The following is an 18709-nucleotide window of genomic DNA, read 5'->3' on the forward strand; positions in this document are numbered from 1 at the left end:
TGCATTGCAGGCAGATTCTTTACCTTCTGTGCCACCAGGGAAGCCCAAGATAACCTGGAATGACATGACACTTTAAATGGGGAGCTGTTCCTCTTTTAAGGAAAAGGCTGGACCAAGAATCAGGAGAGCCAAGTCAGGGTCCAGGTTGTCTTGCACAAGGGTGTCCCTCCACCCATCTAGTCTTCAGAAAGGAAAAAAAGAGAGGGCAAGGTCACAGTAGATGGTGACTGAGCTCCCTTCCACGAACTCTCCCCTCTCAAGGCCATCGGCATCATTTTTCTTACGGTAGGTATCAGGAAGAACAGCTGCAACTCCTCTGCAGACGTTACCCAACATTTTTAATAGTGAAGGCCTTATACCAACATGCCAAGGGAATAAAGAGCAAGGCACCATTTAAAAGCCACTCTTGTTTTACTATCCTGTAAATTTAAGAAAAATGCCTACTTCAAATCTGAGTGACTCTGGTCCCTGGAAAGCAAGACTCCACCCCCAGAGGTCTGACCATCTCAGCAACCAGATCCCCCAAACCCTCCCTGAGACATAGACTCTCTCACAGCTTTCAATATAAGTTTCCTTTTATTTTGAAATTGAAACAGCGGAATCAAGTGATTTGTAGCAGAAACAACTTTCATGGGAAAGAAAACTGGAGTGCTCATCCAGCAAAAGAACAAACTCCAAAAAGTCTGAGCCAGCCGCCCCATCTTCCCAGACCAAGCACAGGGCAGATTAAAGAGTGGGAGAAAGGGTACAATCAAAATTTGGTGGTGACGGCTGGCCGATCCCCAGCAAAGTACAATTTTCAAAGTGGCCGCAGTTACAGAACAGGGTCACACAATCATAGGCACAAGTCCCCCCTCCAGTCCCCACCAAGTTTTGCCTTCATAAAAATCACTTTCCACTTTCCTAAGTGATGTCTCAGGACTGAACATGATTCACTTTGCCTCAGGAGAAGGGACTCTCTTATTCTGGTTCCTGGGATCAGGATCAACATGTTGGAGTAAGGGGAGGATTCAAGTGGTGGTAGAGAATGTTTATTCCTCCTGCTAACTCATTATCTGCTGAAATTCATTCTGAACACCTTTACACTGCAGTAGGTTACAGAAACTTGACACAAAAGGGTTGCAAGTGCCCCCCGCCCTCGCCCCCACCCTCCACAGGTTGAAACGGTGAGTCCAGACTTCAGCACCGCCACACACACAAAGCCTTTGTTCCGTGGGGCTGAGTGAAGTCACCTGGCTGAGAAGCAACAGGGAGAGCACAGACAGGAACTCACTGACAGGAACAAGGTGCGGGGTGGGGCAAGCCAGGGGGGCAGACTGCAGAAGCTGTACCTGTTAGAATAGCACATTATCTTAGACCAGGTGCAGAAAATTGCCAAAGAGTGAAACTTATTTGTGGGGGAAAAAAAGAGAAATGTTTAGGGAATTAAAACAATCCAGCGGTCACTGGAAAATGTCTCCCTCTTAAGAACTTTTTTTTTTGGCTTTTTTTTTTTTTTTTTAATTTTTTGGAAAGTATTTTTAAGGTAATATTTTTTTTCCTTTGGAAAAAGAAATCTTTTTCCCCCCCTAATCTAAGCAAGTGGAGTTGCCACTACCTAATTTCTCTCTATTGTCTTGCTAAGAGGTAGATAAAACAAAAGTGAAATGGGGCTTCTATGAGGAGGTCCATTAGAGGGTGGGGAGGGGCTGGGATCGCCCAGTGGAACTCCCCGACTACAAAGGCTCCTGACGACCAGAGGACAGGCCCTCGGCCTCTCAGGATAAGGGATCCTGCTCCACCTCCAGAGCCCACCGTCCCTGTGAACACTGGGAAGGGGTAGAGAGGTGGAGAATCTCAGAGAAACCCTGTTGAAGACGTCTTAACTTCGGCTTCCCCAGGCTTCCTGGCTGTGGGGCTGAGTGGCGGGTTCCAGGCCAGGCCCCACATCACACCTCCTGGCAGCCTCCTCCGGTAGAAGACAGGAGGCTGCCCCGCTCTGGTAGGAGACAGGAGGCCCGTCCTCTCCGCCCCCTCTGGTGCAGCAAGATATGGCAGGTGAGAGCAGGGCAGGCTGCAGGGAAGAGGTGAAGCAAGGGTCCCCAGGCCGAAGAAGGCAGAAAGGGGGGCCTAATGACCAGTCCTCTCAACCCAACCAATGAGTATCTAGCAGGTATGCCTATTCCTCAAGGACAAACCTTCTGTGGCACAAGCCTCAGCTCACTCCTCCTGGCTGGGATCCACCCCCTCACTCACCAGTCCCAGCCCTCGTTCTAATCTCACTGTGAGGATTGAGGTAGTTAATCCATTTATACTCGTAGCATCCATCATCTGTGGTTACTCAAAACACATGCCCCGAGGAGCTTCCTGCTATTTCACTTAAGAAAAAAATTCTTTTGTCTCGTCCATCCAGATTCAACCAGACTAAGGCACCAGTAATGGTGCCATCAGACTGTGCCCCCAAGGAGGTGCACAGGGCTGAGGGTCAGGGCTGGGGCTCCGGCCCTCACCCTCTGAATCCACCTTCAGTCATGAGGCCTCCTCCCTGTCCTGTACCCCAATAGAGAAGCCTTATGTATCCAAAAGAAAGAAACTGCAGTTTTCAGCTGGTGTTGCCCTAAGTCTGAATACAAGAGAAAAGCCCTGCCTCTAAATCGCCAAGAGTTTGGAAGGGAAATGGCTTTCTGTCCCCTGGCACCGAGGGTCCTTCTTCCATCTTCCTGCAGTCACAGGGGCAGGCTGTGCTGTCTTCCTCCTACCGGTTTTCAACAAATAGGCTAAGCGAAAGTTGGCATGTTTTGAACATCAAAGCCTCTAGGATCTCCGCATCAACACTTCAGGGGAAGGAGGACCCCCACCCTTGAGTGAGAGAAAGGAGGGAAGGTGGAGTAGAGGCAGAAGCTCGGCGGTCCCTGGGGGCTCTGTGAGGTAGTTACGCGGCACCGCTGTTCCCAGTGTGGCAGAGAGCATGTCTGGGGTGGGAGGAGGGGAAGGCACCCTGGAGAGTTAACTGAGGCCCCTCCTCGTTGCCAGTCTGCCAGGCCTGAAGAGAACTCGCAGTGCTGTCTCTGCAGTGGGGGCGAGGGATGGAGCGCAGCCTCACAGGGAGGAGCCCCAAACCCCTCTCCTTCCCCAAAGTGCAACCGGAGCCAGTGGACCCCTTCTCAGCTCCCTGTGCCTTGGCACGTACCGCCCCCACATCCCCCAGGAGCCTCAGAAGGGAAGGGCCGGGTCTTTTAGCCCATACAGTTCCCAGGACCTCTCCCCCTCTCAGACAGCCCAGGTACGGGTTCAAAGGATGGTTATTGCTTTGATTCAGAGATGGCGTCTCTCACAGCCTGTCTTTGGCACAGGGGAAAATGGACACACAGAGCCAACTGGAGGGCTCCCCTCCAGTGTTCTCTGGGTTTTACATGGGGTCTCTTCTGCCAATCGTGAGGCATAACTTAACAGAATAGCCCCCACCGGGCCCAGAAGCGGAGAGCTCAGGGTAAAGGAAAAGAAGACTGAGAAAGGACCGAGAGGAGCGCAGGAAAGAGTAGAAGGTGATGAAACTCCCTGTCCCTAAAAACGGCTCTCTCCTCCCCAGGCCCCTCTGAGGAGCCAAGTCCACAACCCAAACCGCAAAAGGCAACCAGACCCTCACGGGCCATTGGGTGTCACTGTCAGATGCAGCTTCAAAGTCAGGGAATCAAACCATTTTGGTTTTTTCATGTGTTCCACAGAATTAAAAAATACATCCTAAAAGTGATGGTCTTTTCTTAAAAATATATATGTAGCTCACACACATATCAGAGCACAGAAGTTGTTTTTTAAAAGTCACTCTTTTCAGATCATCCAAATCTCTCAAGTGCATTTCACATTAACTTGTTATCTCACCAAGGATGGGGAAATGGAGGTGATGTGCAGGGGGCGGAGTTGCCCCAAGACCTTGCCCAGAGGTCAAAGGTGGAACCACCAAGACAAGCCCTTTATCCTGCTAAACCTTAACCACCAAACCATATTCCTTTGTTTTCCGGTAGCGTAACTTGCACAATTTTCCTGCTGGGCAAATATCAGCCATGCCGAATCCAGGTTTGACAGTCCCTTGCCACACTCCTGGTCTCTTCTGGGAGCTGAACCAGCCAGAGGGAAAGGATGTGGGCTGCAGGTGTGATGGGAGCAGGATCCCAAGGAAACTGAACACTGCAACAATCACATTTCAGGTACTGTGGGGGGTTTTATTCTGATGGCAGTTTTGAACCAGATATCAAAGCATGCTTGCTGCTGGAAATTCACCTTAAATCACTAAATGGCCGATGTCTGAAGTTATCTGCTTCATTTTGGAATAAAGCATATAGAGCCAGAAATATAAGTTGGGAGACCCTTTTCTGTGGTTTGGACAGGTGGGAAGCTTAATTAAACTGGCCTGGTATCATCTCTAAAGGCTTTCCTGCTTCCTCCTCTTTGGGGCAGATAGTTCTGGGGGTCTACAAAGGAACGTCATGGGAAGAAAGTAACAAGACACCAACGAGGCAGGAACCCGTCCCCAGCTACATTCCCAAATCCCTTGCCCCTCCTTGCCACCCACCATCCTAAATCAAGGATTTGTAAGTGTGGGTCCACTGTTAGAATCAATCATATCAATTGAAAGAAGATGAGGAGACAGAAGGGCCAGTTATCTGTTCGTCCCTTGGTCTACTGATAAAGACCAAAAATGGCAAGATGGGACTGAAATGAATTAAGTCACGATAAATGAAAAGCACTGCACGGCAAGCCGGGTGGACCTCTCTCAGGGCGAGAGGGTGGCTTTGTCTCTTCCACCAATGGAATCTTGGCTCCCATATTTTTAGAGAAGTATACATTTTTTTAAGGGTATGTTTTTTAGTTATTATTTCTCTCCTCGATAAAACGGAGGCAATACTTTAAAATATCTCAACAGCACCACTGGTGGGAAAAAACAACCGGGGTGCCCTTTAACCAAAGGGGGGAGGGGAGACCACAGGCCAGCTGTTGGAGGCTGTTGCTTCGCCCTTGGGGCCACAGCTCTGCTGGGCCTGTCAATCTCATCAGGCAAGGTCTTCCTGGGAGAGGTGGGTGGCTTAGAGATCAGAGCCTGGCCCTGGGCTCTCTCACGCCTGGGCCTTCCCTCTGGGCCCAGCCTCCCTCCAAGGGGCAGCGCCGGCTGCCTTTCCCACAGGGCCTGTTCTCCATAGAGACTTCCTAAAGAGTTACACTGGCTCATGTTGTAAGAAATTATGAAACATAACTTTCTCATTTTTTTCTTTTCATTAAAAAAATAAAATATTCAAGACTATCAGCTTCTCTTTTGCTTTGCTTTTCTTTTTTATATAAAATATCAGCAAGCCGCAAAGAAAAAAAAGATTAAAAAAAAAAAAGAGGTGGGGGGAACAAAAAGGAAAGTAATTGCTGAGGTAACTTCATACCTTGAGGTAGTTTACTTCGCGCACAGCATTACCTGACTGACTCCGCCCACATGTCATGGTTGTCTGGTTGTTACTGTTGTTGCAATGTTGCAAGGAGGGGAGTCCCGAGCATGGGCTCTTCCACACGCAGAGGCCTTCCTCCCTTCCCAGCACACTGGATAGCATTGTCCAAGGCAGCTAAAGTGCACCACCTGGCTAATATGCACTGACGATCAGCACACGAGGAGGGGAGGCCAAACCTCATTTAACTGACGGCTGCTGTCTTCCACGAGGGCTGAACTTAAAATGGGACCTTACTGAGCCTGGAAAATTAATAAATTAAGCTTGTTTACCCTTTTGTGCATAATGCTGCTGGTATTTTGAATTTTGTTTCTTTTAGGCACACATAACATCACACCGACGACTCGTGGAGGCAGAAACCATCAGTTAAATACGCCTCTAGGATAAACACAGAAGCAAATAGTCTCCGATTTACTGAATATTCATAATAGATGCCAAATGATGGACTTCAGCTTTTGCAGGAGCTCAGGGTCGGGTTGCACATCCCACCACCACCAAGGGAACAGTGCCGTGGTGGGGGAGTGCCCCGCAACCCCCGCTTCTGGGAGCCAGCCCTTAGGAAAGCACATGGCCAGCGTGAGGGCACAGTGGCAGCCTTTGGGGCCACTCAAGTCCTCCATGGAACTGAGACTTTATCAAGGGGAGTTAGGCTCCCCTTCCCAGTGCTCGTATCCAATCATTAAAATAGACTTTAAAAAAATATAAAATCTGCCTGAGAATGGCAGGAATCAGGGACAGTACAGTGGTCAGCCCCTGTCCCGCGGAGCAGTCAGTACCACCCATGCGCTCCTGGACACGACGTGGGACTTTCATGGTTAGAGGGACATGAACAGGGCAGGAATCTTGGTGGGGAAGCCCCGACCGTGCGGGCAATTTGAACTGCACCAGTTTCTTAAGGTGGTGATCTGGAATCCATCAGCCACAAGGGCACTCCTTTTAAACGTGGATTACTATATATTTTAATCATCTGTCTCTCCCATTCTTTATTACTCGCTGTTCCTATAGGTTGGTTAGGAAGGGACTGGAATTAATCTACAGATGCCGATGTGTCTTTTCCCTTCGAGTCAATAATATACACAAAGCAATGCATTGGTTCCCACTTTTGCCAGTAGCAGAAAGATGAGCTAACCAGTGTGAATACAGGAAGAGGTTATGTCAGGGCACGAGAATAGAGGTATTTTAATCAATAAACCAAGGAGGAGAAGGCTGGAAGGGCTTTAGGGTCAAGAAGTAAATCATCCTTTGAGATTGATTAAAACACCCCTCTGCATGTTTTAAAAACCTGAAGGAAATTTTATTTCTCTTCCCACTGGGGTCTGACCAACCCTCTCGATGAGACCTGGAGAACTTAAAACAATCCACGTTTAAAAGCACCCTGAGCTAGAATTTCCAAGGTGACACCCTCAGGGATGGGCAGTGTTGGGCCAATTGGTTGGGTGTTTGGGGCTGAGAGATCAGGGTTCCTCACTGGAACAACTTTCTCAAGCACGTGGGCAAACCTGATCTACATCCCGGCCCAAGTGTCCCTGATTCCCGCTCATTCTCAGGCCTGCGGGGGAGATCATGCTCTCGATTTCGGCCTGTTGTCCTTCAGCCGACATGATGGGGGTAGACGTGAAGGGGCTGGTCACTTCCTCCGGGCCTGGGCCTGGTTACTCTGTCCCTTTTGGTGCAGCTGTTTGACTTGGGCCAAGATGTCTCGTATCTTCCGCTGAGCCATCTGCACAGAGAACACGTGAGAGTGAGGACCTTCAAAGGTGGGGAGAGACAGCCCTACTGGGGAGACAGGCCACCGGGGTTTGGATCCTGGCAACAAAGAGATCACATGGGACTTAAAAGAAAGGTAAGAGAAGGCTGAGGGTTACAGTGACAGAAAGTTTCTTTGCCTCTGAGCAGACCCTGAGCACCCACTGGATTCATACAGGGGAATGGAGGAGAAAAGCAGTATAAAGTCATTCATCAGAATTTAAAACATGACCAAGCTGACACACGTTTCTGAACTCAAGGGGGCACTCCCTAAGTTTCCAGGAGTATGTGTTGTCAGGAGGTCAAAAATCAGAAGGCCTTGTCACCAATCACAACTCCACTATGCATTTAAATATCCTGGGAAAGGGGATGAAATGGAATAACCAAAAGGAAGTGAAGTAAGCTCCACCGTGACAGTGGAGAAAACAAAGGACCAGTATCTTTAACTCTTTGCTTCTTAAAAATTTCTTCCCTATGAACAAAAGTTTGGTGAGCGAAACCAACTGTCAACTGTGATTCACTTGACAGAAAAATACTAGAATGTCTGCTTTCCATAAGATGAGTGACTGATTTTCTTGGTTAAAGAGAAAAGTTGGTCTACGTTGGAGAACGAATGTGGAGTCGATATTTTTAAATGTTAATGCCTCCTGTCAGCCCTGTGCGTAATGTTTTACAAAGTTTTTCATTTAGTTCTCATTCTAACCAACAAAAAATACCCCCCTTCAGTATTTAATACATCCTGGCTCTTCTGCATCCCTGAATACATCATTTACTCTCTTAACCTCATGTTCCTCATTTGTACCATGAGGTTGTTATGAGGATGACATGAGTTAATAGAGACCACACAGAATGGTGCCTGGTGTGGCAGGAGCACCCACAAACCTTAAGATAGTTTTTGTGGCTATTCAGTTCAGTCGCTCAGTCGTGTCCGACTCTCTGCGACCCCATGAATCCCAGCACGCCAGGCCTCCCTGTCCATCACCAGCTCCTGGAGTTCACTCCAACTCATGTCCACTGAGTCCATTGAGTTGGTGATGCCATTCATCCTCTGTCGTCCCCTTCTCCTCCTGCCCCCAATCCCTCCCAGCATCAGGGTCTTTTCCAATGAGTCAACTCTTTGCATGAGGTGGCCAAAGTATTGGGAGTTTCAGCCTTAGCATCAGTCCTTCCAACGAACACCCAGGACTGATCTCCTTCAGGATGGACTGGTTGGATGTCCTTGCAGTCCAAGGGACTCTCAAGAGTCTTCTCCAACACCATAGTTCAAAAGCATCAATTCTTCGGCGCTCAGCTTCCTTCACAGTCCAACTCTCACATCCATACTGCTAAGTCACTTCAGTCATGTCCGACCCTGTGCGATCCCACAGACCGCAGCCCACCAGGCTCCCCCGTCCCTGGGATTCTCCAGGCAAGAACACTGGAGTGGGTTGCCATTTCCTTCTCCAATGAATGAAAGTGAAAACTGATAGTGAAGTCGCTCAGTCGTGTCCGATCCTCAGCGACCCCATGGACTGCAGCCCTCCAGGCTCCTCCGTCCATGGGATTTTCCAGGCAAGAGTACTGGAGTGGGTTGCCATTGCCTTCTCCATCACATCCATACATGACCACTGGAAAAACTATAGCCTTGACTAGATGGACCTTTGTTAGCAAAGTAATATCTCTGCTTTTCAATACACTATTTGGTCAGAACTTTTCTTCCAAGGAGTAAGTGTCTTTTAATTTCATAGCTGCAATCACCATCTGCAGTGATTTTGGAGCCCAAGAAAATAAAGTCAGCCACTGTTTCCACTGTTTCCCCATCTATTTCCCATGAAATGATGGGACCAGATGCCATGATCTTCGTTTTCTGAATGTTGAGCTTTAAGCCAACTTTTTCACTCTCCTCTTTCACTTTCAACAAGAGGCTTTTATTTCCTCTTCACTTTCTGCAATAAGGGTGGTATCACCTGCATATCTGAGGTTATTGATATTTCTCCCGGAAATCTTGATTCCAGCTTGTGCTTCCTCCAGCCCAGCATTTCCCATGATGTACTCTGCATAGAAGTTAAATAAGCAGGGTGACAATACACAGACTTGACGTACTCCTTTTCCTACTTGGAACCAGTCTGTTGTTCCATGTCCAGTTCTAACTGTTGCTTCCTGACCTGCATATAGGTTTCTATTAATGGCTCCCAAAGGACTGTCAGAGAAAGTTGCTACGCCACGCTGGGGTCTGGGTTCCTGTTTGGCCCTTGATTTCACAAGCAGCCTCAGGTGGGCCACAAACCTGCTGTGACAGGCTTATCCTCTGGAAATGGAAGCAGTGGCTTCCAATAGCCTTCACAGCCTTCCAGCTCCAACAATAGGGGGTTTTAGGAAAACCCCACTAGTTTCAATCATCCTGTAACCTGAATCTGATATTTGCCCTCCTTTCTAGACTCTGGGGTCAGTCCCAATGCTGGGCACTGCTGACAGGCTCACTGGAAGCAGCACAGAAATGGATGATGAGTGCCAGGATGAGACCAGGAGACTGGAAGAACTGGAAGCAAGGATGGAGCAGTGGTTCTGGGAAAGGTGAAGGAAATGCACTGGAAAAGGGCAACCCATGGTGTTACCCCACAAACAAGACTGGGCAGTGGCTAAGACCCATTTCTCTTCTCCAGTGCAAAAGAGAAGGACCACGTGGTTAGACGACAGCGAAGACTATCAACATATAACATACGACATGTAACGTTAACAGTTACTGTACATAACATATACCCACGAAAATAGTCAAATCATTGTCCCTACAGTCTTTTTTTTTTAATTTTATTTTATTTTTAAACTTTACAATATTGTATTAGTTTTGCCAAATATCGAAATGAATCCACCACAGGTATAAGTCCCTACAGTCTTAAGAGGGAATAAGACATCTACACATCACACCCTATACCTGGAAGAGAAGAGTGACCCAGGCCAGAGGCAGGCAGAGTCCTGCTCCTCTGATCCCCAGGTTCCTGCCACCCTCCTGTGATGGGGGAGTGCCATATGTACCTGGCTGGCATAGAAATGCCCAATTATCTTGACGATGACCTGGTCGTTCTCATCAGGGGTCTGGTCTCTTGGCACCACCACCTCAGCTGCTGTCAAATTTTGCAGCTCATTCACCTGGGGGCAGAGGCGGGAGCAGGACAGATCAGAGAGGTGCTTGAGTGCTGACGGTGTCAAACATGGATGGCAGTGGAGGGAGGGGAAAGAAGTTTAGTCACTAGCTGGTAGAAACTGCAGGATTCAGGAGCTGAGCTTGGAGAGTAGAATCAAGTAAAGGGGCAAAGGGCAAGAACTAAGATTGAGCAGACCTGGAAGATCCCCTGGAGAAGGGAATGGCCACCCACTCCAGTATTCTTTGTCTGGAGAATCTCACGGACAGAGGACCCTGGCACGCTACAGTCCATGTTGCAAAGAGTCAGCACAACCAAGTGATTCACACTCAGAGATCACTCAGGGTGGGGAAGTAGGGGGCCAGGGCAGAGCTTTCAGGTTCAGGGACTAACATCCAGAGCTTTCAACCTGACCCTCATGGCTCACCGTCTTGCCACCTTTGCCAATGACCCGGCCGGCTGCTGACGCTGGCACCCGGATATGGGTCTCCAGCTTTACTTCTTCCTTGGGACCAAAGAAGTTCTCCTCCTTGAGTTTTCCATAAATTCTTCCCTGAGCCTGGGCAAAGGAGGTCTTTGTTATGTTGGCAGTACACATATGTATGACAAAAGGGAAGCTCCCCACGCCCCACTCCCTCGTGAGGGGTAGATCACCACCTAGGACAGGTGACGTGAAAGGTCCACAGCCCTGACCTGTCAACACTCCTTCTGCTCACTTGTAACACTAGGAGGCCTGGGCAAAGTAACTGAATATGAATACATAACTCCCCAGGCGAATACAGTACCTAAATCACAAACCAGACCTAAGGGGTCTGGGAGGCTTGCATGGACTCAGACAAGCAGTGAATGGCAAGTCAAGCCCTGAGTGGCAGCTGGAGGAGTCACTCAGTGGCCGGCTGCTGGTCACTGTACACAGCCTAAGGCTGTCCCCATTCTCCATCCCTCCCTAGACCAGAACAAGTTACTTTATTAGCTCTTTGGCTGTCTGTCAGAAGTCCGAGACCCTAGGAACGTAGCAGGGACATAAAGGAGAGAAGAGCCTTCCTTAGTCATGACAGCAGAGGGCAAGGAGACGGCCTTCCTTTCCGTGTGCCTATTCACTCTCAGGAATCAGAGAGGGAAGGCAATAGAATGCAAGTTGGATGTCAGTCTGAAAGCAGCTGTGCAGCCCCGAATTTACAGGGAAGCTTAAAATCTGATGCAGATTTGCACTCCCACACAAACTTGATTCCCCTGGGTCCTACTCGAAAAAATAATAAAGATCAGAACCTTGAACTGGGCTTCTGGGGGTCCAGTGATGATGACCATACGAACTTTGGAGTCTGGAGTTTCAGGAGGAGCAATCTACAAAGCAAACACTGGTCACAGATAAGCCCTCTATCGCCCTCTCCTCCAGAACCCTACCAACACCCTGCTTCCACTTCCCACTTCTGATGGCCAAGAGAGTGAAGAACAAAGACCCCGCACCCAAGGCTATTGCCCCTGTGCCAAAACTCTTAGGAGGGCACAAGTGCATTTGTTTCTTGACGTTTTCTAAGTAGGGCCTCCCTGCTCACCACCCAGAGGGGTTCAGTTGAGTCCTGCCAAGAGGTACCCCTGGTGGTGGTGGCAGTACAGGGGAACAGACTGATCTCCTAGAGAATCTCTGGGAGCCCTTATTCACCAGAGAACATATACTCCATTTGACCAAAATCCTCAGACCACTAAAACCAGTGGCTTTAGACTTGTGAAATTTAACAAGTATTCGTTCAGGTTCTCCCTGACCAGGGAAGGTGGAAACAGCTAAAATTTACCCAGCAACCACTGTGCACCAAGCACCGAGCTGGGGGCTTTGGCTGCATCATCTCAGATCATTCTCATCACTACTATACTGATGGGGAAATGAAGGCTCAGGTACTACAGCTCAAAAACTGGGATTGAACCCAGGCAGTCTTGCCTGAACTGAAGCTCTCCTGTGCTACGATACCACTTCCTCCCTTAGTCTGAAAGTGAAGTCGAAAGCAAAAGGAACTGGGACCCCACAGGAGAGAGCCCTAACACTAGGCAAATGGGGTGTCTGAGAACAAAGGAGAGGGCGATGGGAGCAGAGCGCCCTCCCACCCTGGGAACCAGAAGGAGAACAGAGCTGGTCACCTTGATGGAGGCGCTGGCGAACCGGGAGAGCTGCTTGATGTGCTGCCCCTTCTTGCCGATGATGGCGCCCACCGCCTGGGCGGGAATGAACACCTGCACCATCTCCTGCTCTGGAGCCTGCTGCCAAGACAGGACATGTCATTAATGCAGCTCGAGTCAAGGGGCACAGCCCAGAAGCCCGTCCATGGCCCTGCCCTGCACTGTCAAGGAAGAAGGGGTGCAGCACCCAGACACCAGCCTGGGCGACATGGTCTGCAGCTCTCCCAAGGCCCCAGAGAGACAAACGGAAGAAGCTGGACCAGACGAAGAGGACGAGTGCCGCCAGCACCCGAGGCTGCTGCCCCCAGGGCTGAGGCTCTGGACGCTAGCACGAGTGGCCGGGAGCGCTTCCCTCTCCTGTGAGTTACCAGCTATCAGGCTCCCACGACCGCCCACAGGGCTGAGGCTCTGGACGCTAGCACGAGTGGCTGGGAGCGCTTCCCTCTCCCTGTGAATTACCAGCTATCAGGCTCCCATGAGGAGTTGAGCCCTAAGTGAGCTCACGGACAGCCCAGGGTCCCCTGCACCTACCATAAAGGAGCTGTAAGGTGCAGCTCCAGTGACGCTGCTGGGAGGTGGTGGGACTGCACTGGAGGAGGCTGGGAAAAGACCTACAGCTGCCAAGTTCAGTCCGGGGATGAGATGTGACTGCAGCTGGGGAAAAGAAGGCAAAGAGAAAGAGGTTGGCTCATTCGGATGGGGCCTGGTAGCTCTTGTACGTGGTGCTGGCTGAACAGGAGGGTGAATGGGCCAAAACAGGAGAATGGCATGCTCTTGCCCCAAACCTGCCTGCCCCTCTGGTATTCACAACACTCACATGTACACAAGGGTTCCCACCTCTGAGGTGAAGGGACACTGTTTTAGACCCTCAGACGTCCTTCTCCAGCGGTGCCCCCGCTCTGATGGAGGCAGACCTCAGACTCACAGCCCGTGACAAGGTGGGGGAGATGGGTCTCTAACTTCTAAAACTCACATTTTTGGTCATGTGACCCACATCCTCACTCACCTTTAAAAACCAGATGAAAACTAGGAACCCTCTCCCCCACTAACACATAGCACATAAACACAAAGCTTACAGGGGGACCACAGACCCAAGACTGGATCCCCACTTGCACCCAGGAATCAAATGAAGAACCCCTATTAATTCAGTGTTAAAAGGACTGATCAATCTTGAGGCCCAAAAGCAAAGTCAGTGTTCCCAGGACCCCACCATGTGAACGCCCACCCACTTGGAGACCCACTTCTGCTATGGCTCCGGCTCAAAGGCGTCCGACACTCACGCTCATGGCAGCCACGTCATTCTCATAGGCTTCCCGCACTTTCTTCATGATCTCCTGCTCGGCCCTGCAGCAGTTCTCGATGGCGCCCTTCACAGTGATGGTCCTCTCGGGGTTATAGAGGGTGAGATCCTGCAGCCTGGGGCAGGGAGCAGGTTAGCGTCAAGCTTCCACTGACAAGCCCGGACTGGGAAAAGAGCCTGGCTGAGGACATCACAGCCACGCCGTTTCCACAGGATGTTTAGTTTGGGGCAAATATGAACAGCTCTGTCTCTGGCTTTCAGCTCATCCCCAGAGCAAGGTTTCCCCACAGGGAGGTGAGGACATTGGGCACAGACTGTAAGCAAGGAGGGTGCTCCTGGCTGGGAATTCCCCAGTGGCACCAGCAATCCATTTTCTGAGCCCTCCTGAAGCAGAGCAGGTAATCTGCCCGCAAGTAAGTCTCTTGACACAGTCAAGAGACACAGTGTTCACAGAGGGGCTAACAGATTCCTCCTGAGAAGCAGGCCACCACAGAGCACCTGCTCAAGGCTCAGGTAAGCATCTGGGTCTGTCCTCTCCCTGTGGCCTGGCAGTGTGCCGGGAGACCCCCCGTCCTGGCCCCTGGCTGCAGGCTCTCTCCCCCAGAGGCAGAGTGAGAGAGACAGGATGCGGCAGCCAAGGACTGAAGAGGCAGCACCCTAACCACAGCGGTGATGGAAGGACTTCAGCCGTTACAGAAAAATGCTCTTCATTGCTGCTTTAACTATTCTTCGATAAGCAGAAACTGTATCTGACTTACGGGGCAGGTGTTAAGGACAGATAATGAAATATGCCACCCTGGGGGCCCAGGCATCCCACTCGCAGAGGGAAAGGAAAGTGCCTTACGAGGAAATGGTGATTTTTGTCTCCGTGTCCTGCTCCACCTTCTTCAGGTTGCGCCCTTCCTTGCCAATGAGTCGCCCCACAAAGTTATTATGGGCCAGGATCTTCAGGGGAACCTCGTCAGCCCTTGGAAAGAAGTGAGGCACAAGAGCTCCTTAGATGGTAGGCCGCTGCAGATGCGGGTTTCCGGGAAAGACGCCAGAACCAAATCATGTTTTCAAACAATCAGTGGGCGAGAAATGGGGAGTAGGGACCGGTGGCAAAGGCACGGGTCACGATGGGCGATGGGCACACTCCTTAACTGTGGTGATGGTTTTTGTAAATAGACTTGTATCAAAAGCTCATCCAAGGGTATACTCTCAAATGGGCATACTGTAGAATTTAGCTCCGTTGGTAAAGAATCCACCTGCAATGCAGGAGACCCCAGTTCGATTCCTAGGTCAGGAAGATCCGCTGGAGAAGGGAAAGGCTACCCACTCCAGTATTCTGGCCTAGAGAATTCCACGGACCATATAGTCCATGGGGTCGCAAAGAGTTGGGCATGACTGAGCACTTCCACTTTCACAGAATCCTGTGTACCTTTGGGCTAGTGGCTCAGTTGGTAAAGAATCCACCTGCAATGCAGGAGGATCCGGTTTCAATCCCAGGGTCGGGAAGAGCCCTTGGAGAAGGGAATGGCAACCCACTTCAGTATGCTTGCCTGGAGAACCCCAAGAACAGAGGAGCCTGGCAGTCCATGGGACTGCCCCGAGTCGGACACGACTGTGCAACTTTCTTTCACAGAGTTCTATGCAGCTAATCAAGAACAAGGTGATCCTATGTACTGATGCACAGCAGTGGAAAGAACAGACTGCGCGACAGTATGTTCACAATGATCCTACGTGTGCTAAAACACATGCATATACATACGTGTGCGCATGCCTACGAGGGCACAGCACTGCCAGGATACACAGGCCCTTATTTACAAGGAGGAGGACTCATTTTTCAGCTTTTACCCTGTTGTACAATTTCTGTGTCCCCTGTTTGTCTGTGTTAAGAGTTGAGGAGGCGACAGTGCCCAGAGAAGCTAACGCCTTACGTTTTGGTGTCCTTGGCCTCCTTGTGCATAATCTCCAGGATCATCTTACAAGCAGAAGAGCAGCCCTCAGGGGTCGAGTGGACACTGATGGCCTTCTCGGCAGCACCTGCATTCTCCTTCCTGTGTACGTCGATCCTAACAAGCACATGGATGGTTAGCTGTCCCTGGTGAATCTCCTCAAAACAGAGTACAGGCCCGCTCTTGGAACAAGGCCAAGTGTGGAACTGAGACAGGCAAGGAAAGGGCAGCCTGTTGCTATGGATTCTGTCTCAGTCAGGAGGCGGCAGCCGAGAACGATGGCATCTTTCATGGGAATCCAGGGCTGGGGATCAACAGCCCTCAGCTCTGAAGCTGCGTTTCCCCCTTGAAACAACTATAAAGGGACGGTACACTGTGTCAAATTAAAAGCAAACAATAAAAGGGTGCATTATGAATCAGAACACAAAATGACCTGTTCTGTTCCACAGATCAGCTATAAAGATTAGAGAAGAGCGGTGGCTATGTGCAATGGGAGAAGGTCAGAACTACGCCTCTCACTGAGGTCCCTGACTGGCCTGTCCTGCTGCCACCAATAACCAGTGTTGAGGTCACAGAGCACTAAGGAGGCTTTCTTCCCAAGACTAGCTTTGCTCCATGAGAAGCTCTACAAAGAAACCCTTCTTACAACTATAGTGTGTGGCCCAGCCACTGCCACCAAATGGCACATCCCAGGCCTATTCTATCTCCCAACATTTCCTAAGAGGTAAAGTTGAGTTGAAACCCCTCCGTGTGTTTCCAGGAGGGGGCCTCGCCTCCTGGGCACCAACCACTGTTTTCTGGCCCCACCGCTACTTCCCCTGCGGCCAAGACTCACTTGGACTGGGTCTGTTTTGTGATGTTGCGGATGGTGGCACCCTCCTTGCCAATGATGGCGCCCACATATTGAGTGGGCACCAGGAGCCGTAGGGGGATGTCCACTTGCTGCTGTTTGGCTGGGGCCCCAGCTGCCACAGGGGAGCCCTGGCGGGGCTGACCCCGAGAGCCAAAGCCACCTCGGCGCCCGTTCTCAGGACCCTGTGTGATCTGCTCGTCAGGAATGTAAGAGACCTTCAAGGCATGATTCTCTAGCTGGTGGCCGTTCAGCTTCAAGATGGCTCTGAGGACAGAGAGAAAATCTACTGGTCACTCCAATCCATGCAAATCACACCAAATGCTCTCCAGGTATAAAGCACTCAGCTGGGTTACAACATGGAACATTCCAGAAGAAAGGGAGATGACCACCTGCCCACACTCCCACCTTCACCTTAGAGACACCCAGTCTAAATAAGACATCAAATAAGGTAGTATAGCAAAAATAAGCTATTTCCATTGAATTTGGGGATTGGCTTGTTAATTTCAAGTTTCCAAGTAAACTCCATGGAAACAGAAGTGGAAACAGAACGGCTTGCAGAAGTTTAAGTCTATCTGGAATGTCTGCAAACCAGGACTAGTGAACACTGAAGGGAGGGGCCATGTGCCATCCATTCCCTGGGCTGGTTAGAAATGTTAACAAAGCAACAATATGCAGTAAGACGTAAGCAAGTGTGGACTTAAAACCAAGTTAAGGCCCATAGACTGGCCACAGGGACCTCCAGAAAATTCTGAGCCCAGTAGACACCTGAAAGAAAACTGAAGGTTTGAGAAAGTGGTACAGTTTTAAACTAGGTTGGAGGAAACAAATGGGATAGAGGCAACATGTTGAAGGAACGAGAAAGCCATCAAAAGCAAAATGTGGCAAAAGGCCTATAACAGAATATAAATGAAGACTATCAGTACCAATGGGGTGGGGCAGGGTGACTCAACCAAATGGCTAGGGAGCCAGAAATTGTGGATGTGATGGGACTCAAGGTGATTCCGGAGATATGAATAAAATGTCTGCTCCTGCCACATCACAAATCTTTTAGGTCTCAGTTCCTTCTCATCACCACTAGATGGCACCATCAACACAGCAAAGGATCCTATGGTCCGCAACCGGAAACCTATCAAAAACCAGGATCTTCTAAAAAGGATTTCCCACCTCCTCTGGGGAAGTCTTTGGGTCTTCAAAGTTTATCCTATCAACCCCAGGGAGGTTTCTGAACCTCTGAGATTCCTGAACCAAATGACAAGAGTCTGGCACTGGGTGCAACAAAATGAGAGGGCAGGCGGGGCCGGTGCCCACTCTTGTCAAAGCAGGGGCACCTGGCTCCCAACCTCCACAGAGACCCTCCCTATCCCACTTCAGGGTCCACTCACTGCCTGGTCTGTTCCCGGTTGGAATAGGTGACATTGACTACTGCCGTCTCACTCTCCGTGTTCACTGGGGGAGCAAAAAGAGAGATCAGGGTTAGAGCAGTGAGTCCTGGAGATGGCACCAATGATGTTCTTAAAAGGCTCATCTCTGAGGGCCATGCAGTCAAGAAGGAAACACTTGAATGACAAAGCAGAGCATTTCCTCTACAGGCCCCTTTCATCACAACTCCTGGAAAATTCAAATTAGCCTATCATTTTCCTTTAACTTTAATGTCTTCCTTCGATTTCCCTGCCAGCCCTCAAGAGAGCCAGGCATATACACGGATGTGCAGTCAACGTATCAGCAGTTATGCAGCAGAGAGCACTCACATACACATATACCCCAATCTGGAAATAAATTTATTCTTAGAAACAAATTTATACTAGTTAAAAATCACACACTGAGTGAGATTACACAAAGAAAAGGTCTGTAAGGACATCCCCGAAGAGATTTGAGAAAACACCTAAATCCATTTTAGAGTACCCTCAAGTATTCACTGATCAAATAAAAGTGTATCATTCACCTAGCTGAATAAGTTTACAAGAGTCTGCCATGGAGTCTGGAGGGGCAGGATTTGGGAATGGACTTGGGTTGGATGTTCCATGTGATCTGGCCACATAAGTCTTCCCCCATTTTGAATTAATAAAATTAACCTCTGCTTTATGTATCACTGTCTTGTGATTTTGGGTCCCCTAGAC

The 18709-nt window shown here is 49.7% G+C and overlaps 1 protein-coding gene across 2 annotated transcripts in view; it reads right to left on the reverse strand.

The window, feature by feature from the left end:
• Window positions 1-1471: 1471 nt before the first annotated feature.
• IGF2BP1 (insulin like growth factor 2 mRNA binding protein 1) overlaps window positions 1472-18709 on the reverse strand; it is a 46102-nt gene continuing 28864 nt past the window's right edge. The window contains exons 5-15 of one of the 2 annotated variants that reach the window (XM_019980658.2): window positions 17975-18038; window positions 16575-16856; window positions 15722-15856; window positions 14647-14769; window positions 13783-13918; window positions 13034-13156; window positions 12464-12580; window positions 11600-11674; window positions 10758-10889; window positions 10224-10337; window positions 1472-7185 (exon numbers count right to left, since the gene is read on the reverse strand). In XM_019980658.2, coding sequence (XP_019836217.2) covers window positions 7093-7185; window positions 10224-10337; window positions 10758-10889; window positions 11600-11674; window positions 12464-12580; window positions 13034-13156; window positions 13783-13918; window positions 14647-14769; window positions 15722-15856; window positions 16575-16856; window positions 17975-18038 — 1394 coding nt within the window. In that variant the 3' untranslated portion in view covers window positions 1472-7092. Of the gene's footprint in view, window positions 7186-10223; window positions 10338-10757; window positions 10890-11599; window positions 11675-12463; window positions 12584-13033; window positions 13157-13782; window positions 13919-14646; window positions 14770-15721; window positions 15857-16574; window positions 16857-17974; window positions 18039-18709 lie in introns of both variants that reach the window. The other variant, XM_019980657.2, reaches the window with a different exon arrangement.

The sequence above is a fragment of the Bos indicus genome, chromosome 19 (genome assembly GCF_029378745.1).
Source record: "Bos indicus isolate NIAB-ARS_2022 breed Sahiwal x Tharparkar chromosome 19, NIAB-ARS_B.indTharparkar_mat_pri_1.0, whole genome shotgun sequence".
NCBI classification, from domain to species: Eukaryota; Metazoa; Chordata; class Mammalia; order Artiodactyla; family Bovidae; genus Bos; species Bos indicus.